Source organism: Bubalus kerabau, chromosome 23 (genome assembly GCF_029407905.1).
Source record: "Bubalus kerabau isolate K-KA32 ecotype Philippines breed swamp buffalo chromosome 23, PCC_UOA_SB_1v2, whole genome shotgun sequence".
In the NCBI taxonomy this organism is placed as follows: domain Eukaryota; kingdom Metazoa; phylum Chordata; class Mammalia; order Artiodactyla; family Bovidae; genus Bubalus; species Bubalus kerabau.
In genome coordinates, this window is record NC_073646.1 from 34,271,886 (window position 1) to 34,296,652 (window position 24,767).

A 24,767-nucleotide genomic window follows, 5' to 3' on the forward strand; every position below is an offset into this window, starting at 1 on the left:
TCAGCCAAAGGTTGAGGGCTGGATGCCCTGGGCTCCCATCTGGGCTCCGTGCCCGTGCCCTGTGGGCCTCAGCTTCCTCATCGGTCACCCCCGAGCCCCTGGCGCCCTGTGAGCCTGTGGCCCACGACAACCCCACGTCTCTGTGTAGACCTGGCTTTCCAGGAGCGGCCAGGTGGTGCCTGCCGCTCCTCCCTGAAGTTGCTTGTCTTCGGCCCCTGCCCCAGGCCCCAGCCAGAAATGTTTAAGGAAACATGGAAATCCTGAAGCTCTGTCCACCATGTCCAATTGAAAACAGAAGGGGCTGGAGCGCTGCTGTTAACTCTGGGAGAGCCAGTGAATGGCCTGGGGCTTGGCGCTGGCGCCCAGGTGCACGCCTCTGCCCCAGACTCCATCGTGGGCAGGTTCAGGGCTGGCAGGTGGGTGCTCCTTGCCAGCCAACCTCATACTCTGGGCCCAGGGACACCCAGACCCGCTGCCTCAGTGGGAGGCCTTTCTGGGGGAAGGGAGGGGGCAAAGGAGGGAAAGGCTGAGAGATGTTTCAGAGCCACCCGAGGGCCGGGCCTGGGCTCCCCCTTTGAGAGAGGAGTAGGGCAGACGGCACACCTCACCGCTCCCACTTTGCTTTGTCATAGCACAAAAGTGGGGGCCAGTGTGAGACTAAGGACACCATGGCAGGGGGCCGCTGTGCTCAAAGCAGGAAGAGGGGCAGTTTTTCAGGAAGGATGCCCACAGGCACAAAGGCTGGTGTGTCCCTGGTGTCTCGGGTTGGGGGGGGCGGGTGGTTCTAGTGAGCCCTTTGCACATGAGATGCTCAGATTCCAAGACCCAGGTTCTATCTTCAGACACCTCAGAGCTGAGAGGACCTTGCTGCTACTGCTAAGTCACTTCAGTCGTGTCCGACTCTGTGCGACCCCATAGACAGCAGCCCACCAGGTTCCCCCGTCCCTGGGATTCTCCAGGCAAGAACACTGGAGTGGGTTGCCATTTCCTTCTCCAATGCATGAAAGTGAAAAGTGAAAGTGAAGTCACTCAGTCGTGTCCAACCCTCAGCGACCCCATGGACTGCAGCCTACCAGGCTCCTCCGTCCATGGGACTTTCCAGGCAAGAGTACTGGAGTGGGATGCCATTGCCTTCTCTGGAGAGGACCTTGAGGGGAGCCCATTATCTGGAGGCTAAGACTGAGGCTCAGAGAGGACTGTGGCTTGCCCAAAGTCATGTGGTTGTGGCCAGAAAGGGATCTGGCCTCCATGTGTGTCTCCCAGACTCAAAGACAGTGTTTGGCCAGCAGGGCCCTGGGCCTGGGTGGGAGACCTCCGTCCCCAGCACCCTCCCCTTCCTCCTCTCGATCCAGATGCCAGCCCCAGGATATTCCCACCTGTTCTCCAGAGAGGTGGGGGGGGGCGGTCTCCCGGGGGCCAGTCCTCTCGGGACGGAGGCTGCGGCTGGCCCCGGGCAGCCCAGCTTTCCGGCAGCCGCCCAAGTATGTGGACGGCCGTGTGGGCAGCCGTTCTTGCCACGTTCCCAGAGCATGCACCAAGGAAAACACGGAATGTTTCTTGGATGACACAGTCTCCATCCCAAGTCACGCATTCCTGTGGGAGGGCTGTGAGGAGGGGTCTCAGCTGTCTGCAGAAGCGAGGCTCTGCTGAGACACCCAGTCCTGTCTGCAGACGTGGGTCCCTGGGCCGTGTCCACAGCCAAGGACAGTCGGTGCCGGGTGGCGGCGCCGTGGGCAGGCAGCTGCCATCCTGTCTGTGCAGGCCGCCGGTGGACACCAGCCTTGTCACGGAGCTGACGCCCCGGTTCTGTGTCCTGCCCCCGGCACTCAGCTGGTCATCTCCCTGCCCCCATGGGGACAACTGGTATGACCCTGCCCACGAGTGTCTTCAGTCCTGATCAGGCAGCTGGTACAGTCTCTGCCCTTGCACTCACTGACCTTTCCCCACCCGCGTGTCCTCCCGGGTACCAGCCTGGGCTGGTTGGATTATGGTTTGGGTAAGTGTGTGCCCCCCAATCCTTAGCCTCAGTTTCCTCCTCTTTAAGGGGCTCTTGTCATTCACATGACTGCTGTGATCAGGATAAAGTGTGATGGCCAGGACACTCTTGGTCTTTGGCCCAGGAGGGGGTTACAGGGAATGACAGAGAGAGTGTGGGTGTATATAGGAGGTGGATTATGCTGGAGGTCTGATCCTTCTGGCCTCTTTATAAAAGGAGGGAGCCTCTAGTCTTGAACTTGGAGATTCTGAGTCCTCATTAGCCTAAGATGGAGGTCAGGGACCCAGAGAAGGCGTGCATGAGGCCTCTGTCTTAGAGATCCCATCAAAGAAAGAGGAGGTGGGCAAGAGTGCTGAGTATTGTGAAACAAGAGGACCAGGATGGGGTTGGGGGTTGCAGGAGCTGAAGGCAACCCCTCTCCTACCTTAGGGAGGCAGGAAGGACTGTCAAGGAGGGGACTTATGGGGTGGGTTTTGATGATTGAGTAGGAGTTTGCCAGCAGATCAGTGCAGAGAAGGAATTTAGAGACAAGGCATCAAGCATCATGTGTGCAAAGGCCCCCAAGGTGGTATGAAGTGTGAGGCACACTTAGGAAGGCTGTGCTTTTTTTTTTTAAGGTTCATATTTACTTATTTATTTATCCTTGGCTATGCTGGATCTTCATTGCTGCACGGGCTTTCTCCGGTTGCAGTGAGAGGGGGCTACTCCCAGTCGTGGTGTGCAGGCTTCTCATGGCAGTGGCTTCTCTTGTTACAGAGCATGAACTCTAGCTGTGCAAACTCCACAGTTGTAGCGCAAGGGCTTAGTTGCTCCGAGGCATATGGCATCTTCCTGGATCGGAGATTGAACCCATGCCTCCTGCACTGGCAGGCAGATTCTTAACCATCGGACCAGCAGGAAGCCCCCAGGCTGAGATTGAGAAGGGCTATGATGAGCCAGGAAGAGGAGAGACTGACTTGAGCAAAAGCAGTGATGAAAAAAAGGAGTAGGTTTGCTTTGAGAGAGGATGAAGTGATGTGTGGAGGTGGCCATTCCCCACGAAGGAGAGGTTCAGGCCAGCTCGTGGGGAAAGGTGGGTCTGGTCCTGGAAGGTTCTGACACCTTCTGTCCTTAACCTGCCCCAGTCCCGGTGTCTCCGGCTGGTACGGGGCAGTGGGGGGCGCGGGAGGGCAGCCGTGGTGTCCGCCCCCTGCTGTTTACATTGCTCACATACTTCTGGGCTCTTATCTCCAAGGGTCTGTCGTGCGTGCCCACCTTGCCAAATGGTCCCATCACTGCTTGCCTCATAAATCAGGCCTGCCTCTCCCCAGCACCTCCCATCTCTGGTCACATCCTCCCCTTGCAGCTCACCTCACCCTGAGTCCCACCCAGCTGGGGAGGCAGAGGGGAGCCCAGAGGTGAGCCAAGGCCTGGCCGGAGCTCCCAGCTCTGCAGAACAGATGTCCTGGTGACCTGGTTCTCAGGAAGCAGCCCCAAAGTTCTCCAAAGACTGCTCCAGGGGACCCCTATTTTCCTGGCCCCTGGAGGGGTGGTCAAGCCTACTGTTCCAAGCAGGGGATGATCTGGGGTCGGGGGCGGAGGGGAAGACCCTAGAGGCTAGAAACTGGCCCACACCCTCTGAGAAACTCTAGGGCCTGTATATGCACTCCACAACGGATCAGAGGCCCTGTCCCTGCTCTTCTGGGCCTCACGCCCCTTGTCTGTGAAATGGGTGCCTTCACTCCTTCATTGGACAAACATTCACTGCGTGCCAGGCCCCAGGCACGGTGCAGCACCAGGCAGCGTCTACAGTCTAGAGGGGACGATAGACAAACACAGAGGGGCTCCCCCAGCATCTCAAGGTCTAGGACAGAAGGTACAGGGGGTGCCGGGGGACAAGGCAGAGCAGTCAGTCCTCTCTGGAAAGAACAGGATCCATTTTTACAGTACCTGGGGCTGGGCTGGGGGATGGAAAGAGAGCTCTGGGCAGAGAGTGTGGTGGGCGAAGGCTTGGGGGACAGAGTTTGGGGAATTGCCCAGGGTCTATCTGATGGAGTAAACTGCTGCAGATGAGCCATGGGTGTTGAGACGCGAGGCTGCGGAGGTCAGCAGACCATGGGAATCACACCAAGATGTGGGCCCAAGGCACTGGGGAGCCATGGAGGGTTTGAGACAGTGAGCATCATGATCAGATATGCGGATGAGCAGCTACCCTTGGGCTGCAACGGGGCAGATGGAGGGCCCTGTTAGAGGGCTGTGGGATCCTGGTCAGGGGAAACTGGAGGAGTCACAGTAGATCCCGATCAGAGGTGTTGTCCAAGACTGGCTTCTGACCCGAAAGGTCACACCGCCTTCTCTGCTGCCAAGCCAGCTTGGGGGAGAAGCTGGCTCACCCCTGTGGAGATGGTTCTCCTTTGGGCTCCCTGGCCAGGACCCCTTGACATCTTTCCCAAGCCGGATGCACCCAGGTCATATGAACTGATGCTACTGAAATGGAGGAATGGGGGCACTTTAAGGGGAGCAGGAGGCTGTTGGAGCCCAGAGGAGGCACTGTCCCTGCCTTAGCAGTCAGAGAAGGCTTCCTGGAGGAGGGCGCATTTCAGCCAAGTCTTCAAAGACAAGAAGATGTTTGCTAGTTTAAAGGGAGACAGGGACATAGCAATTAGGGTAACCACAATTCAGAAAAACACACAAGCCAGAAATCGAAGGCTGGGCTTTGAGTAGGGTGCCTGAGAGTGACGAGTGGAAAGAAAAAGGCGGGGAGGCCAGCAGGCCGGATCCCTCCAGACGTGGCTTTTATGGAGGCGAGTGGGAGCTGTGGGAGGTTCGAAGCAGAGACCAGACTTGCATCTTCAGATGGTCTTCAGGGCATCACCTCCTATGTGCAGAACAGCACCCATTGGTACCCAGGAAGGGGCTGCAGGGTCCAGGAGGGGCCCCAAGAGTCTTTCGGGGTACCTTCAGCGATCCGAGGGGTGGACTCTGAGAGTTCAGGTGGTGAAGGGGAGGCACAGGCCATTGCCTGCATCAAATAAACATGTAAACACTGGCAGCTACATGCGATGGCTCTGATGAGCCTCAGACGTAAACGGGGACATATTCTAGGATTCCAGTTACATCCAGTTCCGAAACAGGCAAAATTTGTCTATGGTAAGAGAGGCCGGCAGAGTGATCATCCTGGGGTGGGGGGGAGCAGTCATCAAGACGGAAAGGGGGTGTGAGGTGGCTTTTGGGGGACCCGGGAAAGGTCTCTATATTGATTTCGGTGCTGTCAACACAAGTGTGCTCAGTTTGTGAAAATTCACATTGGATTTGATGAGAGTTCACATATGATTTTTGTGCTTTTCTAGAGGAACAACGGGGTGGCCAAAAAGTTCATTCAGATTTTTCCATAAGATGGCATGAAAAACCCAAATGAACTTTCTGGCCAACCCAATAATATAATACTGTGATTAAAGAGTTCAAAAATAAGTCACAGTATTTGAATATATATGTATGTACATATGTGCGTGTATGTACAAATCTGGGCTTCTTTGCTGGCTCAGCAGTAGAGTCCACCTGCAATGCAGGAGATGCGGGTTCGATCCCTGGGTCAGGAAGATCCCATGGGGAAGGAGATGGCTACCCACTCCAGTGTTCTTGCCTGGAGAATTCCATAGACAGAGGAGCCTGGTGGGCTACAGTCTGTGGGGTTGAATATAACTCAGCGACCAAGCAACAACAAACAAATCAAATGTTTGTTAATTTATCTGCCTGTCTGGGCTTCCCAAGTGATTCAGTGGGTAAAGAATTGACCTGTGATGCAGGAGACACAGGTTTGATCCCTGGGTCAGGAAGATGCCCTGGAGGAGGGCATGGCAACCCACTCCAGGATTCTTGCCTGGAGAATCCTATGGACAGGGGAGCCTGGTCGGCTACTGTTCATGGGGTCACAAAGAGTCGGACATGGCTGAAGCGATGGAGCACACACACATCTATCATCATTTAGCTATGTGTACTTGAGAAAACTTTGATAACACTTGCATGTTGGGTTCCCTGCAGGGAGGTGGGTGAAGGGAGGTAAGGACCAGGTCCCCCCACCCCCACTCACCCGGAACAAAGACCCTCAGATCTGACACCCCTCTGCCGGAAGGGGAAGGGCTCAGGGTTGTGGTGGGGGTGGTCTTTGAGCTGCAGAGACAAATAACACTGCTGGCCAGAGCAGACAACTACATCTATATCCTCCTCCTGGTCCCTGCAGGCTGGCAGACCAGGCTGTAAGCCCCTCAAGGCCGACCTATACACCCCTCAATAAATATGTGCTGATCCACTGACTGCCCAGCTTGCAGACTGCTGCCCAGCACTGGCCAGAATGCCCAGAAGCAGGTGGGGGACACACCATCTCGTCCCACTCATCAGGGACCTTCTGGGAAGAGCAGTCAATACAGGCGACACAGACTTGGGGACAGGACAAGGGGGCGGGACGGCTGGAGAGAGCTGCACACACATGGTCACAGACGCACCTGGTGTGGACCTGGGCACCCAGGTGTCCACATACCCTGCTTCTGAGAGGGACTCAGCCCACCCTGGACTCGGAGTGCCCCGGGGCCAGGGCTGGTGCGGGGAGACCTGAAGGGGACACACAGATACGGGATACGCCCCAAGGAGGTGCCCAGGTGGAGCATAGACACACGGATGGAGGGACACACTCTTGCTTGTTCTCAGTCTGGCTGGAAGAGCCAGTAACAAAAAACCGATGGAAAAACTGGAGAGGATGCTGGGAGGTGGGAGGGGGTGCAGAGGGAGTCCCAGACTGGAGATCCTGATCTAGGGCTAGGCTGCCACACGTGTCCCTGTTCCCCTCACCCCAATGACAGGAGCCTCGCACCTGTGCCCCAGCCCCAGGGGCTGGCAGGGTCGCTCAAGGCCTGCTTTGTCTTCCACTCCCACTTTGAAAGGGCAGTGACAGCTTTGCCAGAGACCCCTGACCTCTCCATGACCCCTGTCCACCCCCCCACCCCCCATCACATCCCCGGCCCTGACCTCATGTCTGCAGGGCCTGGGCGAGGGCGAGATAAGCCGGGCATTGCAGGCTGCTCCCGCCTGGGGACGGACGGGAAGGGCGGGCCAGGCCGCCACCCTCAAGAGCGCCCATGACTCACCAGGTGGGCAGGGTCCAGGCTGGCATCCGGGAGGAAATGCCACTTCCCCTGGATAAGGCTACGGGGCCTGCCGTTTCTGCCTTCAGATCTGTGCTTCAGGGGTTTTGTTTGAAGAAGTCCTTCCCCACTCCTGTGTTACAAAGCTATTCTCCAACAGTTGATTCTAGCAAATTCAGAACTCTGCTTTTTTACATTTCCGTCTTTAATCCATCTGGAGTCACCTTTTTACGATAGTATTAAACAGGGATGAGGTTGTAATTTGTCTCGGTCAAGTGAGCCCATCTCCTCAACCCTATTAAGCCCTCCACCCTTTCCCCGTGGACCTGGAGTGTGTTAAACTCTGCCCCGAGCTCGCGTGTCTGCTCTGTCACCCGCTTCTCTGTGCTCGCACCCACACCGAATTGTTTTCTCCCAGCGGCTTTGTTCTGTGTGCTAATGTTGGGCAGGGCAAGTGAACGCTTCACTCTCGGTACTTCCAAGTCACCTGGCCATTCACGGATCTGTCTTCTGTGTCAATTTTAGAGTAAGTTTATCGAGTTCCTCAAAAATATCCAGATGGAACTAGGGGTTCTGGAAGTGACAGACGGGAGGATGATAACACATCGTGGTTTTTAAGCAACAAGGAACTGTGACCTGAAATAGACAAGGAATGGCTGCAGGGCAAGGAGAAACAGACAGCAGCTCCAGTAGAAAAATGGGCCAAAGGCTATGAACGGACCATTTGCAGAGAAGACACACCCAACTAGAGAACAGGGAAAGGGACTCAACCGCACTCATAATCAGAGAAATGCTAATTAAGACAATGAAAGCGAAACTTGCTCAGCCATGTCTGACTTTTTGTGACCCCATGGAGACTATAAAGTGCATGGAATTCTCCAGGCCAGAATACTGGAGTAGGTAGCCTTCTCCAGGGGATCTTCCCAACCCAGATATTGCACCCAGGTCTCCCACACTGCAGGCAGATTCTTTACCAGCTGAGCCACCAGGGAAGCCTTTAAGCCCAGGGAATTAAAACAATAATGAGATATATATTTTTTCAAACTTTATTTATTTATGCCTGCCCTGGGTCTCCTTCACTGCACAGGCTTTCTCTCGTGTGGTGCACGGGCTTCTCATCGTGGTGGCTTCTCTTACTGAGGAGCATGGACTCTAGGGCCTGCAGGCTTCAGCAGCTGCAGCTCCTGGGCTCTAGAGTACACGCCCAATAGTTGTGCCACACGGGCCTGGTTGCTCCACGGCACGTGGGATCTTCCTGCACCAGGGATCGAACCTGCGTCTCCTGCACTGGCAGATGGACTCTTCACCGCTGAGCCACCAAGGAAGGCCAATGATGAGATATGTCTTAACACTTATCAGACTGCTGGGTATTAGTGTGTGCTTAGTCACTCGGTCATACACAGAGTACGACTCTTTGCAACCCCATGGACTGTAGCCCGCCAGGCTCCTCTGTCTGTGGGGATTCTCCAGACAAGAATACTGGAGTGTGTTGTCAAGATCTCCTCCAGGGCATCTTCCCAACCCAGGGATCGAACCCAGGTCTCCCTCATTGCAGGCGGATTCTTTACCATCTGAGCCACCAGGGAAGGCCATTAGAGAGCCATGTAATGCTAAATACTGGCATGGATGTGGGCAGGAGTGATCAGCCCTGATGGAGGGCCATCTAGCAGGGTTTTGTTAAGTGCACATGTGCCTTCAGACCCGGCAGTATCATCAAAACACTGCCACCCAGGCCCACAAGGGGGCATCCACAGCCACACTGCTCTTGGTGGCAGGGAGAGGGGTACCCTTGGTGCCCACGCTGGGATCTGGGTGTAGTCACCATGCAAAGTGACCAGCCCGATGGAGACAAGACCATGCTGTTAGATCTTAAAAACAGAGCCTTGCATGGAAAAAGTAAAAAAGAAATATAGCCCGCAGCCCAATTCCACTCAAGTAAATAAAAAATCCCACCAAATAGTGATGTACATTTAAAAAAATTGACCTAAAATTCACATAACATTAACCATTTTTTTATTATTTTAAATTTAACTTAATGTTATTTTTGGCCATGCTGTGTGGCATGTGAGATCTTCGTTCCCAGACCAGGGATTGAACCGGTGCTCCCTGCATTGGAAGCCAGGAATCTTAACCACTGCACCACTGGGAAAGTTCCCCCCTATTTACTATTTTAAAGTGTGCAATCCAGTTGCATGATGTTGTGCAATCACTCCCTCTTTGTAGTTCTGGGACATGTCAACCCCCTGACAGGAAGCCCCGCACATACTAGGCAGTCACTGCTGCTGCTAAGTCGCGTCAGTCGTGTCCGACTCTCTGCGACCCCATAGACGGCAGCCCACCAGGCTCCCCCGTCCCTGGGATCCTCCAGGCAAGAACACTGGAATGGGTTGCCATTTCCTTCTCCAATGAATTAAAGTGAAAAGCAAAAGTGAAGTCGCTCAGTCGTGTCCGATTCCTAGCGACCCCATGGACTGCAGCCCACCAGGCTCCTCCATCCATGGGATTTTCCAGGCAAGAGTACTGGAGTGGGGTGCCATTGCCTTCTCCAAGGCAGTCACTAGTCGTCCACATTTGCAAGAACACTTGTGAAGAAAAGGACCTGTGTTAGAAAGATGACCGGGGAGGGCAGGGCCATGGGGATGAAAACGACAACGGAAATGAACCGTCTGTGATTGAGGGCCAAAAAGAGATTGAAAAATTAAAACATAAGGCATCCCTAGTGACTCAGTTGGTAAAGAATCCACCAGCCAATGCAGGAGACACAGGTTTGATCCCTGGTCCAGGAAGATCCCATAAGCCGTAAAGCAACTAAGACCATATGCCACGACTGTTGAGCCTGTGCTCTAGAGCCTGGGAGCCGTACGCCTGAAAACCCATGCTCTGCAACAAGAGAAGCCACCGCAATGAGAAGCCTGACTATTAGAGAGTAGCCCCTGCTCACCGTAACTACAGAAAAGCCCGCATGGCAACCAGGACCCAGCACAGCCAAAATTAAATAAGTAAATTAAAAAATTATAAAACAAAATGAAATATAAGCTGGAAGTTCATGTTCCCTCTATTTTAGGGACTCAGGGAGCAGAGACCATGAAAGAGAGAGACTCGGGGGTCCTGGGGAGAGTCCCCCATTGCTTCCTGACTCCTGGCACGTGTGGAGAACAGGCTGAAAGTGGTCCTTGGGCTTGGGAGGGAGACGGTGGGGAGGAGGAAGCAGGCAGAGTAAGGCTGGAGCTGAGGGGCTGGATGGTAGTAGAGGGGGACCCCTTTTGGGGTGCATGGTGTGGCGCTGTTGGGGTGGAAGCCGACGGGAAGAGCAGGGAGCTGGGGGCTGTGTCGGGCGACACGCTCTGCCGATCCCCGGGCTCCAGGGCAGAGTAAGAGACCCAGACGTGCGGTTTGCCAGAGGTCTGGGCTTTCTTGGATTTGAGAATGTATTTATATGAAAAGTCTCACCAAGATATAAACATTCTGGGCCTTTGCACATGCGGCAAGCTCAGCTGGAATGTTCCCTGCAAGCCCCCTCCTGCTCTGTGTCTGCCTGGTGAACTCCAGCCTCCTCCTTGAGGCTTTCTCTGGCTAAGGTCTGTCCCCCCACTACACACACACGTGCGCTCTGGGAGGTCGCTCTCTCCTGGGGGACCCACGGCCCCTCACGTGCCGGTCACCTCCCTGTTTCCACATCAGCCTTCATTCCATCCTCACTTGGAGGCAAGCGTGTGGGTGATGCATGGATGTTTAGTTACATGCTCAGGGGCTCACAGCCGGAGTGGGGGCTGCCTTGTCAGCACCGAGTCTTTGGGGTTTGAACCATGGGGGTCTCCAGGCCTTGCCTCACCTCTCCTCGGCTACCCCAGGAGGCTGGAACGAGCCTGTTCTCTGCCAGAGAGTCTGGGGCCAGGACCCGTGACAGGGAATTCTGGCCCCTGGGCATGGGGCCTTCCCTGTGGGTAGGCGATTGAGACCCCCAGATCCCAGAAGGCAGAGGGGAAACTGGGTGAATCAGGCGCCCACCACAGGGGGCTCTGGCCCAGGGCACCTCTGTCTGTCTCAGTTGCCCTTGGTTGATCAGAAGGAGGGCACCAGGGGTAGCCGGCCCAGCGTCCCCAAGGCCCAGTGGGGCCTGCCGTGCTTGGGGCTCATCAGTGGGGCCACTTCCAGACCCTCCGTGGGCCCAAGAGACCCCCTCCCCCACAGCTCTGCAGGCTTTGCCTCTGAGTGGGGCTCATCTGGGCCTGTCTGGAGGACCTTGTTTGAGCACAGCCCCCCTTTGGGGAACGTGAGAGAGAGAAGGGAATTTTTAAAATGCATGTACTTTGGTTTTCTGGGCTCCCCCCCTCGCTTGGCAGTGCTGCCCGCCTCGTGCTGTTGACCTTGGCTGTGGGTTTGCGGGGGCTGGAGCTCTCACACCATAAATTCCTGTCTTCTAGGAATCCAGCCTGGGAAAGAAAGGAAACACCGAGGAGAATACTTGATTAACATTTTTCCAACGTGACCACATCACAGAGACGTGTGGCCGGAATTCTCACCCTGGACTGGGCAGGGTGGGACTTGGCTCGTGCCCAGATGCAGGGAGGGTGAGCTGAGCCAGGGGGCCCTGGAGAGAGGGCTGGAGTGGGGTCTGGGTTGGCATTGCCCTTCGGGGTGGAGGGTTCCTGGATAGGAGCTGGGCCAGGTCAGACAGCTGGAGTAGAGCGTCTGGGAGAGCTCACCTTTGTCCTCAGTGGCTCTTGGGCTGCACCCTGAGTTTGGGGTGAACCCCAGGGGTGTGGAGCTCTGACCATGTTTTAACCATCTGCTCCCCACTCTATGTGGTAATAGTAGACTCATGTCGCCACGCAAAGTAGGGCTTTCCTGGTGGTTCAGATGGTAAAGAGTCTGCCCGCAATGTGGGAGACCCAGGTTTGATCCCTGGGTTGGGAAGATCCCCTGGAGAAGGAAAGGGTGACCCACTCCAATACGCTTGCCTGGAAAATCCCATGGACAGAGGAGCCTGGCAGGCTACATTCCATGGGGTCGCAAAGAGTCAGACGCGACTGAGCGACTAACGCGTTCACACTTTCTCTCCCCGCTCTAGATAGGACCCTCTCTGCCCCTGGATTGAATCTTGGCCCTAACTCCAGACTCAGACCTGGCTCAAGGTCCACAGTGACCTCTGACCCCAGTCCCAGGCTGATTCTGGACTTGCCTCTGAGCTCTTAAACAGAAATCCTTCAAGTCCTCATCACAGTCCCCAAGCTCTGAGCCTTTACTCACAGCCTGAGGCTGGTTCCACGGGACCAACATCAACCTGCCGTTTCCAAGCCTCTGGCTGTCTGTCCGCCCTCCTCCTCTCCACCCAGGCCAAAGAGACCCTTCCTCCCAAGGTTCCTGGCTCCCCTCCCCTTCACCTGCTCATCATCTCAGCCCATCCACCTCTCTTAGGTTTCCAGCACCTCTCTTTTTATCAGTCCCTTGAATGGCATGTAGACATTCCATTGACAAAAAGAAAGCCTCCCTTGAACCCCGAATCCACCTCTGGCTGCCCCTGTCTCGCGCCTCCCTGTTACAGCCAAACCCTCCAAAAAGCTGTCTGCACAGTTGTTCCCACTCCTCACCTCCCTATCACTCCTCAGACTACTCCTGTCTGGCTCCCGCCCCCACCGTGCTGCCCACACAGCCCTCACCGGGGTCAGCGGTGACCCCACAGAGCCCCGCCCCAAGGGCAACATTGCGGTTTTTTTTTACCCTACCCGCCATCTCAGCAGCATTCAGCGCCGCGGACCACCCACCCCCTAAAACCCTTATCCTTTCTGGCTCCGAGGACCCCACTCCTCCCTCCTTGGTCCAGACAGGCAGTGTCATCTCTGCTGGCTCTCCCTCGGCACCTGAACTTCAGTCGTCCAAACCTGGAGTCCTCCTCTTCCCCTAAACTGCTCCCTCTGCAGTGCTCACGTCCCAGCCGCTCAAACCCAAAGCATTTCCCACGCTTGCCTCCTCCTCTCCATCTCAGGTCCAAAACAGGACTGTGCCCTGGGGAATCTGACCTCATGAATCCCTCGAGCACTTGCCTCCTTCTGCCCCGTGCCCATCCCCTCACCACCCTGCACTGTCTCGTTACCCCACTCACGCCCACCCCCATCATAGGCACGGCTTCTCCCACGTCTCCCTTCCCCTGCCATCCTCACAGCTCATCACTCCCCAAACCATCCCCATCACCCCACCCCTACCACCTTCCCATCGCCACTGCTCCTCCACCACCACTCCCATTGCCCCCCAACGCCTTCCTTCCCTCCCCCCACCCACTGCCCTCCTCCAGCATCATCCCCCGCACCTGACCAAGCTGCCGTCACTTTCACCTGCCTTACTGAGATAGCTTTCCAACTCATCTGCCATCAGCCACTCCTGCCCCCTTCTAATCCAGCTTGATCTTTAAAAAATGCCAAGCTCATCCTGCTGCTTGCCTCAAACCCACCAATAACTTCCTACCACCAGTAGGATAACCTAGGAAATTCTTTCCATGCCCACAGAGCCCTGCGTTGTCTGGGTCTGGTCGACTGCACCAGTCCTGCCATCCCGGATGCACCTGACTGTCCCACGCTGCCCTCTCCGTGGAGCCCTCTGTGCCTCGTCTCCCTCCAGCTGTGCCCATCCCTGCCATGCTTCCCATCCCTGCCGCCCGCTCCCGTCCTGTACCTGGATGAAGCCCCAGACCCCAGGACCACTTGTATGTCGATCCAGCAACTATTGAAAGAGTGAGGGAGGGGCAAAGGTTGGAGGGAAGTGGGTTTTATTTTCCTTCGAATGCCATCAAAGCATCCTATATTTCATCTGGAAAAATACAGGCTGAACTTTTTTTTTTTTTTTAGAAATTCAAGGCAAGAGAAGAAATGAAATCAAACAAGACCCCGTGCACATTGCTAATATGCGCAGCACTGACTGTACCAGGCACTGTGCCGAGTGTTCATGGGCATTGTCTCACTGCATCATCACGGGGGCACATGTGAGGGTGTCATCAGGGGCCAGTCTCCATTGCCACCCCACCTCAGATTTCTATCTGAAGGCATGACAGCTAGAGGATGTTCCAGTTCTCTCTCCATTCTTGTTTCTCCTCTCTCAGGACACTTGTATTTTCTGCTGTGCTCGGCAGTAACTCTATGAGGGAAGCCTCCGCCTGGCAGGGGTGGGAAGAAGGCCTAGGATGTCTGGCACTACCAATGACTAAGGTTTAACTCTATCCAAGTCAGGGAGGTGGGGTTAGGATGCCCACTGAAGCTTTGTTTTGTTATTTTTCTAACCATCATACCTTTTTTTTTTTCATGCCTTATTGCAGTGGCTAGGTTCTCCCGTACAATGTTGAACGTGAATGGTGACAGCAGACAGCGATTCACAGTCATAAGGTTAATGCTGTCCCTGATGGATTCCTGCAGCGATCAGTTTTTTTCTGAACAGGTGAAGAAGATGTTATTTATAGGCCTCCTCAAGGCTATGTTTTTCCAGTGGTCATGTGTGGATGTGAGAGTTCGACTGTGACGAAAGCTGAGCGCGGAAGAATTGATGCTTTTGAACTGTGGTGTTGGAGAAGACTCTTGAGAGTCCCTTGGACTGCAAGGAGATCCAACCGGTCCATTCTGAAGGAGATCAGCCCTGGGATTTCTTTGGAAGGAATGATGCTAAAGCTGAAACTCCAGTACTTTGGCCACCTTATGCGAAGAGTTGACTCACTGTTGAAAAGACTCTGATGCTGGGAGGGATTGGGGGCAGGAGGGGCAGGGGACGACAGAGGATGAGATGGCTGGATGGCATTACCGACTCGATGGACGTGAGTTTGAGTGAACTCTGGGAGACGGTGATGGACAGGGAGGCCTGGCATGCTGTGATTCATGGGGTCTCAGAGTCGGACATGACTGAGTGACTGAACTGAACTGAATACCCCATTTTACTGTGAGGTAACTAGCCCAAGGTCACACATCTATTAAGTGGCAAAAAGTTCCTATGTAAATCTCAGTCAGTTTGACTTCAAAGGCCATAATCATAATTACTATGCTATAAAGCCTTCAATAAAACATGTTCTCTAAGAACAATAATTTAACGGCGAGGTAAGATTAGAAACGTGCATCACTGGAATAGAATACAAAGCAGTCATTATATGTAAGGACCACTTCTACGGAAAATGCAATGCACGGTAAAGCAAGGATTATAAAATGGAGGGTCAGCAACTCAGGGTGGGAGGACATTAGCTAACCCGTCCTATTTAACACTAAAATCATCTCCAGGCAGAGGACAGAGTTAGAACTTATATAAATAAGTAATAAAATTCTACAGTAGCTAGTAGGAAATACTGAAGATTTTCTTCCCTCTGGAAAAGAATGTATACATATTCCTTAAATTCTTTAACTTTTCTTAAACTTCCTGAGGGGTTTCATAAGCTTCTCAGCAATAGAAGAAATCACAAGGAGAAAGACAAATCTTTCTGGCTGTGGGTTGGGTGATGTCAGGGGAAGGAGCAGAGGGTACTCGCCTGGGCATGACCATGGGGGACGAGGGCACAGTGACTAGTGGTGTAAACCATCTGTGAAGACTGAGAAATAGACCAACATACGGCTGCCATGTTGCTGGTACCTGGAAACCCCTGGCCACCCTTGGATGCTCACACCGGCCACACCCTCAGGGCACACTCACACCTGGGTTGTGCACCACATCCCTGGTTGCACTCTCACAGCCTTGGATTTCCACAGAGGCATCTTCCCTTGACTTCATGCACCCCAATTTGTGTCCCACAAATGTGCTCACCCCACTGCCCCCTCATATTCCCAGCCTGGCCCACCTCTCCAACCCAGTCAGTACTGTGCATCTGCAGGCCTTGAGGAACAAGTGGCATGTCCCAGGCAAGGTCACAGGATCCCCTTCACCTGCAGGTTCCGCCCTGTTCTCTAAGCCCTCCTATCTACGCAGTCTGGGAGGAGGCATCACCACCTGCTGGGGGATCTCCAGGGAGCAGGACTGGCCTCCATCCTGTGTTTCCCAGGTCTGCTCCTGCCTGGCAAGCACACACCACCCTTTACCCCTCTCCAGTCGGTCCAGTCCCAACCCCAGCATCTGCCTGGGCTTACTCCCCAGACCCAGCCCTTCCCTGTAGAATTTGAGTTCCGCCCTGAGCTCCGTCTTGGCTGAGCCCAAGTCCTATCTCCAAGCCCTCGGAAACCCCTTCCTTGGAAAGCCAGACCCCCTGCCCCACCTCTGTGCTGGAGGACTCCAGCCAGAACTGAGCACAGCACCCGGCACATAGTAGGTTCTCAATTAATATTTGCCAAATGAGTCAATTCCTCAACAACCCCTAGAACACTCTAGTGATCTCCATGACCCGTCCCCTCGGCTGGACCCCAGGGGTGGGCTGCTTTGGGCCAGGAGGTGAGTCCTTGCTCAGGGCAAGTCTGCTCAAGCCCCATCCCGCACCCTCCCAGGCATCCCTATGGAGGGGTCGTCCTTCCTGACTCGGAGCGCCTTCTCCTCGGCGCTCAGAGCAGGGCCCAGCACCACCAGCTTTCCTGGACCTCACCCTTCCTGTTGCCCAGGGGTTTTCTGCCGACCTGGCTCAGCCACTGCTTCATGTGGAGGCCCTGGCCTCCCACCCTGCCTCTCCTGTGCTGAGTTTCCTCAGACCCCTCTGAGGACGAGTGAGTATTTCACTCTCAGAGCTTGACCAAGGGTTTCCAGGTGGCGCCAAGTGCTCGGCACTCTCAGCCTGTCTGTGCAGAGGGGCAGGTACCAATGCTGCTGGGCACCTGCCTGTCTCTGGCTCCTCAGCCAGCTCTCCATTCTCCCTCCATGTGCTCCTGCAACCTTGTGGTTAGAAACTAACAGACATCGAGGCAGAGGGGTCATCCTGTGGGTCAGTGCTGCTCTGAGATTTACAAAGGTTGTCTTTGGTTGTTTTATTTATTTATTTGGCTGCCTGGGGTCTTAGTTGCAGCATGCGGGCTCAATCGCTCTGTGGCATGTGGGATCTTAGTCCCACGCATGACCAGGGATAGAACCCGTGTTCCCTGCACTGGAAGGTGGATTCTTAACCACTGGACCACCAAGGAAGTCCTTGTATGTGTGTGTGTGTGTATGTTAGTCGTTCAGTTGTGTCCAACTCTTTGTGACCCCATGGACAGTAGCCCACCAGGCTCCTCTGTCCATGGGGATTCTCCAGGCAAGAATACTGGAGTGGGTTACCATGCCCTCCTCCAGGGGATCCTCCCAACCCAGGGATCGAACCCAGGTCTCTTGCATTGCAGGCGGATTCTTTATCATCTCAGGTACCAGGGAAGTCCAAGGAAGTCCCTACAAGGGTGTTAAGGTGGGCAGGACTCCATCTCCAGATGCACCGCTGAGGGTCTCCCAGCCTCACCCATCCATGACCCCAGCAGCTCCTCCACCACCCTGCCATCGCGCCCTGAGCAGCTGTTCCCTCAGTGATGCCCCATCCAGAGTGCCCGCAGCTGGACAGAGCACTCCAGGGAAGCTGCCCGGTGTGGGTAGATGCCTGTATTCATGGTACTCCTGACACCTGGCTGGGCTGTGTGTCCCCAAACTGGATGACAAATGTGTACCCTCACTCAAAGGCCAAAGCCGCAAGTGGGGTCAGGCTTTTTCTGGGCTTCAAATGCACGGATCTTCCCAAGGACTTGTCCTGAAACTTTCCACCTCAACAGCCTTTGCTCTAGCCCGACTGGACAAGAAGCCAGCTCTTGGGCACCCAGTCTTGTTGCTGCCCAGTTGTGAAGTCTTCTCAGCGGGAAGAACATGTTTTTAAAACACACAAAAAAATCCCATCCTGTCTGAACTGAACATTTTCTCCCGCTTGTTCAACACCACCATTTACATTCTTGGGCCGGGCCTTGGCCAAGATATTTATAGCCTTGCCCTGGCACTCCATCTTGCCTAATTGGCGTGGCCTGACGGGGCCCCCATCCGTCACGGTAAGTGGGGCCTTTCACCAGCTTCTAGCGGGCTCTCAGCCGGCCCAGACATTCCCAGGCCCCGGAGCGGGGGGTGGGGTGGGGGGGGAGTGGGAGGGTGCACCCCACCCCAGCCCCAGCCTGCTCCCTGTGCCCCTCACCAGTGGGTCGGACCACAGCCAGGGGAACCCCCAAGAGTGAGCGTGTAACTCAAGCTGCCTGTCCCGTCCAGCCCAAGGGTGACAGGGGATCCTCGACAGCATCCTCCCAGACGCTCCCAGGCCACCACAGTGCCTTCAAGGCCCCTGTCGTTTCTCACTCCATCCTTCTCGCTTATAGAGTTGGCCTGCTCACTGCACTGCCTCGTGACTTCATGGGTTCCCTGCGCTGCAGGAGGAAGCCTCGAAGCTCTCCAGCTCTGAATGGAGTGGTCACTCTTCACCCCACATCCCCCTCTCAAGCCGGTTCCCTCTTTCTACTCCAGCTACATGCCGTGTCCCTTGAGGCCTCCAGGGGGCGCTCTTCCCTCTGCCCGACACTCCACCCAGCCCTTCTCTGCCCCTCTGCTCTTCCTCCCCGATCTACCTTAGTTGCCCCCTCCTCCAGGAAGCCTGTTTGTGCCCTTTCCAGGGTTGGGGTCTCCCTCTGGCGCCCCCAGGAGGTCCTGGGCTTCCTGGCTACAGCACAGAGCTCGGTTCATCACGGTTAGATTGTCCTTGCTTGACCTTGAATTCTCCAGGGCCGAGGGCGGGGCTTCTCCACTCTTCCTGGGTACAGAAGAATCCTCAGTGCTGCTGAGAAACCCATCTATTTTGTCCCTTGGATCATAAGGACTGGATGGTTTTTGTTTCCAAAATACCGTATTTCATCAGTTCCCCCAAAACACTGTTTTCACATTTTCACGTCTTTGAAATTGGGATGGCATGTCCCAGCTTAACTGTCAGGGGTTTTAATCTTTCTTAATGGGCCAGAAAACAATGTCACATCCTTGACTGGATGGCTTCTAAGTCTTGGTGGAATACAGGAATGGCCTTGATTACATCACACCACTGAGATAGCACAAGGGTTAGGTCAGACCTCAGGTTTGACCCATCTGAGTTCTGAGCCCAGCTCTGCCCTGTTCTGGCTGCTGATACTGGGCGACTCATCCCAGCCTCTGAGCCTCGGTCTCCACATCTGAGAAATGGGGGCACTAATACTATCTACCTCCTCGGGTGATGAAGATGCTTATAGTCCACATGAGAGAGAGGCTGAAGTGCTCAATCAGGAAGAGCTGCTGCTATGACTTCAGTTGTTAATTCATTCAGCAGAGATTTCAGTGCCAATCAGAAGCACACAGAGAGACAGACGTGCTCTGCCCTCGGGGATCTTAACAGTTTGCGGCAGAGACAAAGGGTAAATGCATAATTCTGAAGTGAAAGTTGCTCAGTCATGTCCGACTCTTCATGACCCCATGGACAGTAGCCCGCCAGGCTCCTCTGTCCATGAAATTCTCCAGACAAGAATACTGGGGTGGGTTTCCATGCCCTCCTCCAGGGGATCTTCTCAACCCAGGGATAGAACCCGGGTCTTCTGCATTGCAGGCAGATTCTTTACCATCTGAGCCGCCAGAAAAGCATAATCGTAAATTAAAGCAAGTTCCTATAAAGGAGACAAACCAGGGACTCTGAAGGAACAGGCTGGTGAAATCCTAGTTGGGGGCCATGGTGAAGAAAGTGAGACAGGAGCCCAGATCTGGAGGACAAGAAGGGATCGACTGAGTGCAAAACTGCAGGGAAGAGCTTCCAGGCAAAGGGAACAGCATGTGCAAACACACAGATGCAAAGAGAAGATCGGGAGAGTGGAAGGAGGTGAAGTGATACCAGGTCATCAGAACCTCAGAGCCATTGAAGGGATGTCAGTGTTGCTCTGGAAGCAACAGGAAGCTGTTGGGGGGAGGGGCTGTTTAAGCAAAAGAGGGGGATCTGATTCACATTTTACATTTTAAGCCCATTCTTCTGGCAGAGGGGAGGCGGGCACTGTGGTCCAGGGGAGAGCCCATGGTGGTATGACACAGCGGTGGCAACGGGAACGGAGGAAAGTGGATTGGGGATTTATTTTGGAAGTAGAATTGACAAGTCTTGGCAGGGGATGGATGTGGGTGGTGAGGAGTGGCAGGATTCAAGGATGCCTCCCAGTTTTCTGGCCTGAGCAACTGGGTGGACGATGGTTGCCATTTCCTGAGATGGGGAAGACACAGGGAGGAGCAGGTTGGGGAGGAAATCAAGAGTTTACTTTTGGACGCGTTAAGCTTGAGCTATTATTTGTCTTGCCTGGTTCATTGCTGACAGAGCTCCATGGGTCTCGGAGCTGCAGGAAGGCCAGAAAGAGGGGTGTCTCTGACCCAGAAGCGGCCCTGGCCACGTATGGCCCCATTAGAAAGCTGTTTCTTTCTCTTTTTAAAAATATTTATTTATTTATCTTTGGCTGTGTCGGTCTTTGTGCCATACAGGCTTCTCTTTTAGGGCATGTGTGGTCTCAGTAGTTCCCACGTGTTGGCTTAGCTGCCCTGCAGCACATGTAATGTTAGTTCCCTGACCAGGCATCAAACCCACGTCCCCAGCATTGGAAGGCGGATTCTTAACCACTGGACCACGAGGGAAGTCCCCTCATTTGCTGTTTTGAAGTGCTGAGATTTTTTTTAGGTATCCTTTATCTTGCCTTTAAGGTGCCGGAGGCCGAGGAAATTTCCCAGTTCCTAGCAGAGGAAGACCCGATTGGCCCAACCTCTTCATTTTGTGGCAAAGAAGGACCATAGCCTTGTCCATAGGCTCAGAGGGGAGGCGCTGCATCTCTGCTGGGACCACTCCACCACTGTGAGCCCCGGGGTCTGGGCCTGCCCCTTCTCTGTGCCCCCGACCACCCCCGTCTCCATATCCTGGATCCTGTCTGCAGAGTTCTCTCAAACCACACAGACTCCAGTTCAAATTCCACCTCTCCCTTCCACATCTACTAGTTAAGAACTGGGTGGCCAAGGACAAATGTTCTGCATCTGTGAAATGGGGGTAGAGGCATCAGTGCCCTGCTCAGGGGTGCTGTGAGCGATCACCAAGCTGAAGCTTGTAGGAGGTCCCCAGCAAGGCTGCTGAGAGGCAAGTCCACATTCTGCTGTCCTTGATCCCTCACTCAAGCTTACTCTATCACCCTGAACGTGGGATCCCCAAGCCGAGACCCCCAAAGCCTTAGCTTCTTTTCCTGCCTGGACCTCTGCACACCCTGACAAAGCATTGAGGGGGGATTCCAGGCAGTGACAACCAATGGGAAGGGAGGGGGCACTGAGTCACCCCCTGTTGGCACGTGGTGGCCTCTGGGGCCCGCAGGCAGGGCTGGCCTTGTCTGGTGACTGGGGCGGGAGCTGGCAGGGGGCCGGGGAAGGGGGGACAATGGGCCCTTGTCTTTGCCGAGCTTTCTCCTTCCAAGACACTTCAACCCCTAGACAAACATGACCTCATTCCTCCTCAGGGCTCCAACATGAAGGGCAGAAAGAAGCCTGGAGTTGGACCCACCCATCCCATTTCACAGACTGGAAAACCAAGTCGCCAGGGGGGCGGAAAGAAGACAAGAGGGCGCTGAGGCTCTGGCTCTCGCGACCTGAATTCACAGCCTCCTGGGTCGCTGAGCTCAGGGGAGGGGCCCCGGAAAACGGCCAAGGTCCAGATCCATGGTGGGGGTCAGACAGGCTGTGGAGGGGGTCCCAGCTCTGCCACTCACAGCTGTGCGCCCTGAGGAACTCAGTCACCTTCTCCAAGACTCAGCTGCCACATCTGATGGAGGGACCTGGAAGCCCCCTTCCTGGCAGGGTGGTACAGTCCTTGAACATCACTGACCAAGGACAAGGGCTCAGACTGGCTGGCTTAAAGTCAAAGTGCTGCCCCACCCTCCCGAGGGTGGGTCTCCCTCACCCAGGCAGGTTTTCTCGGCGATGGGGACTAGGACTCACTGAACCCAAGCCCCCAGGGCCACCAACGCCCCCATCCGCCGCGCTCAGCCAGGGACCCTGCAGCAGGAGGTGTGGCTGGGGCCTGGCATATCCCCCTGATCATTTTCTAAAGGACATTTTCAGGCACTGACCCTCCGGGGCCCTCACATCCCTGCCCCAGGGCAGCTCTGACCTCCGCTGCTGCTACCCCCACCCCACCCCAGAGGGTCTTATTCAGCCTGGGCTCCATCCCCACCTCCAGCTGGGGGTGCTCCAGGTAGCCCGCCTCTCTCTAAAAGTGGGATCACGACAATCCATGCACAGGTGCGAGGCGCGGGTAGGACCCAGGAGCCCGAGAACCAGCCTAGGGTGGGCATGGGGTCCGTGCTTATGAAATGGTAGGTTTATTGCTCACAGCAACAAGAACCCTCAAAGGTCACTTAGGACAACTTCCAACTCCCAGACGGAGGAAGCAAGGCCTGGAGACAGTATGTTCTCGGCCTGGCTGCATAGCCCATCCATACAGGGCCGAGTCCAGAACCCCGCCTCTGGGCTCCAGGTTAGAGGCTGTTAGAGCGGCCCCTCTCTGAGCGGCGGGGCTGAGATGGCTGACCCGGTGGGCTCAGCCCGGGGACCCAGGTGAGGGAGGCAGGCGGTCGGGGCTGGGGCCCTCCTGGAGGCTGCCCAGGCTCCGGCCTTCCCCTTGGCCCCAGCTTCCACTGCGGCTGCATTCCCAGTGAGATAAACAAGGGATCAGTGGGAGCAAAATGAATGAAGTAACGGGTAAGATATGAACGGCCGCGCCCAGCCCCCAGCCCACCCCATCCGCTGCCCGACCAGGAGGGCTTTGGAAGAGGCCAGGCCCACCCACACCTCCAGCCTCAGCCAGTGCCAGGCACCAAGGGAGCTCAGCCTAGGCCAAGCCTTATCCAGTCCCTGGGCTCAGGGCACAGGCCCCTCTGAGAAGTCCCGGGCCCCCGCTGGGCTGTGTCCCTGAGCCCCACCCTCCTGCCTGGCCTCCTCAGCCCCCAGCCCGCCCTGAATGGAGACTATCTCCAGTCTGGATCCTTGGTGATCTGGGGGAACGCCTCACTTCCCTGTGCACACGCAAGGAGCCCCGAGCCATCTGGGCAGCGGGGGTCTGCCGCCCTGGTCCAGATGGGTGGGCGATTCGGCCCAGCACAGTCCGTCTGCATCTCTGGGAACCTACCCACTGAGTCTTGGCAAGTGATGGCGGAAAAGCCCAAGTTCTCCCCAACCCTGGTACCAGCATCCTGACCTTGCTTAGTAGAGCCTGGAACTCTGGGGGTGTCTCCGGGGCCAGATGGGAAGCTGGCACTGCTGACCCAGCCTGGACCCCAACCAGGCTGGACACAGTCACCTCTCCTTCTGGGGAGCAGACGAAGGGTGCGTATCAGCTGGATAGGGCTCCGCCTGCTGGCTGCAGGGTCAGGCTTCCTGCTGCAGGGATCCAGGCCTAACAGCCCAGACCGGGGGACCAAGAGACTCAGCCCCCGCTCCTTCTTGCCTTGGAAGGGAGAGGTGGAGGTAACTGGGTCCTCTCCCTGCAGGGGAACATGCAGAGGGCCCACCTGTGCCAGGAGCCTGACACAGATGGGGCAGAGTTCACCCCAGGCCTCAGCTGCTCTCTGCAAAGGGCCCCCAAACTGCCCCAGGCCCTGATCAGGCTGAGAGGGGGCCGTCTCCCTTTTCCTTAGATCTCTCTACTTCATACTCTGCTGGAGCTATGGGCCTGGAACCTGCATTTTTAACAGATTCCTTCAGGTAGGGAAGATCTCCTGGAGAAGGAAATGGCAACCTGCTCCAGCATTCTTGCCTGGAGAATTCCATGGACAGAGGAGCCAGGCGGACTACAGTCCATGGGGTCACAAAGAGTTAGACACTGAGTGACTGAGCGCATGCACGCACACACACAGGTGATTAGAGACAGTGGGTATGCGGGCACGCCTGAAGAAAGCCTGCTGCTGCTGCTGCTACTAAGTTGCTTCAGTCGTGTCCAACTCTGTGTGACCCCATAGACGGCAGCCCATTAGGCTCCTCTGTCCCTGGGATTCTCCAGGCAAGAACACTGGAGTGGGTTGCCATTTCCTTCTCCAATGCATGAAAGTGAAGTCTCTCAGTCGTGTCTGACTCTTAGTGACCCCATGGACTGTAGCCTACCAGGCTCCTCCGTCCATGGGATTTCCCAGGCAAGAGTACTGGAGTGGGGTGCCATTGCCTTCTCCGTGAAGAAAGCCTACACCACAGCAACCTGCCCTGCCAGCCAGGCTTCACCCAGCCCCGCTCCCTGGTCCCCAGGTCCCCACTTTGCCCTCTGGCTTCCTGCCACCCCACCCCACACACACTCCCTGCTCTGACCACTGAGAACAGCATCTGTTTCCCCAGCACTTTGCTCTTCCACATGCTGGTCCCTCTGTCTGGAAGGCTTGTTCCTCTTCCTCCTTTCTACCCAGGGTTACCCCTACTCGGCCTCATGGACAGCTCCAGTTTCACCCCAAGAAGCCTTTCCCGATCCCCACCTGGTCCGTGCTGCCCCTTCTTTCTGACGTATCTGGCAGTGGCACTTGTCACCTGAACTGAACTTACCTCCCCCTCTAGCTGGGGCTAGGTCTAAAGTCCCAGTGCTGGGCTGGCCCAGAACTGCTGGGAGAGCGGGGCAGACCAGCCTTGCCGTGACACACAGGCTCAGACTCCCATCTTGGGGTTGCTGAAGCCCTGTTAGGTACTCGGCTCTCTGAGCCAGGAAAGTGACTCGC

General features: G+C 55.5%; 1 protein-coding gene across 1 annotated transcript in view; it reads right to left on the minus strand.

The window, feature by feature from the left end:
• Positions 1-4,827: 4,827 nt before the first annotated feature.
• The window catches only part of LOC129637660 (uncharacterized), a 35,954-nt gene continuing 16,014 nt past the window's right edge, over positions 4,828-24,767 (minus strand). Inside the window, exons 6-12 of the mRNA XM_055561881.1 lie at positions 13,783-13,830; positions 11,820-11,849; positions 11,637-11,762; positions 10,946-10,998; positions 6,513-6,583; positions 4,934-4,957; positions 4,828-4,853 (exon numbers count right to left, since the gene is read on the minus strand). Coding sequence (XP_055417856.1) covers positions 4,828-4,853; positions 4,934-4,957; positions 6,513-6,583; positions 10,946-10,998; positions 11,637-11,762; positions 11,820-11,849; positions 13,783-13,830 — 378 coding nt within the window. The remainder of the gene's footprint in view (positions 4,854-4,933; positions 4,958-6,512; positions 6,584-10,945; positions 10,999-11,636; positions 11,763-11,819; positions 11,850-13,782; positions 13,831-24,767) is intronic.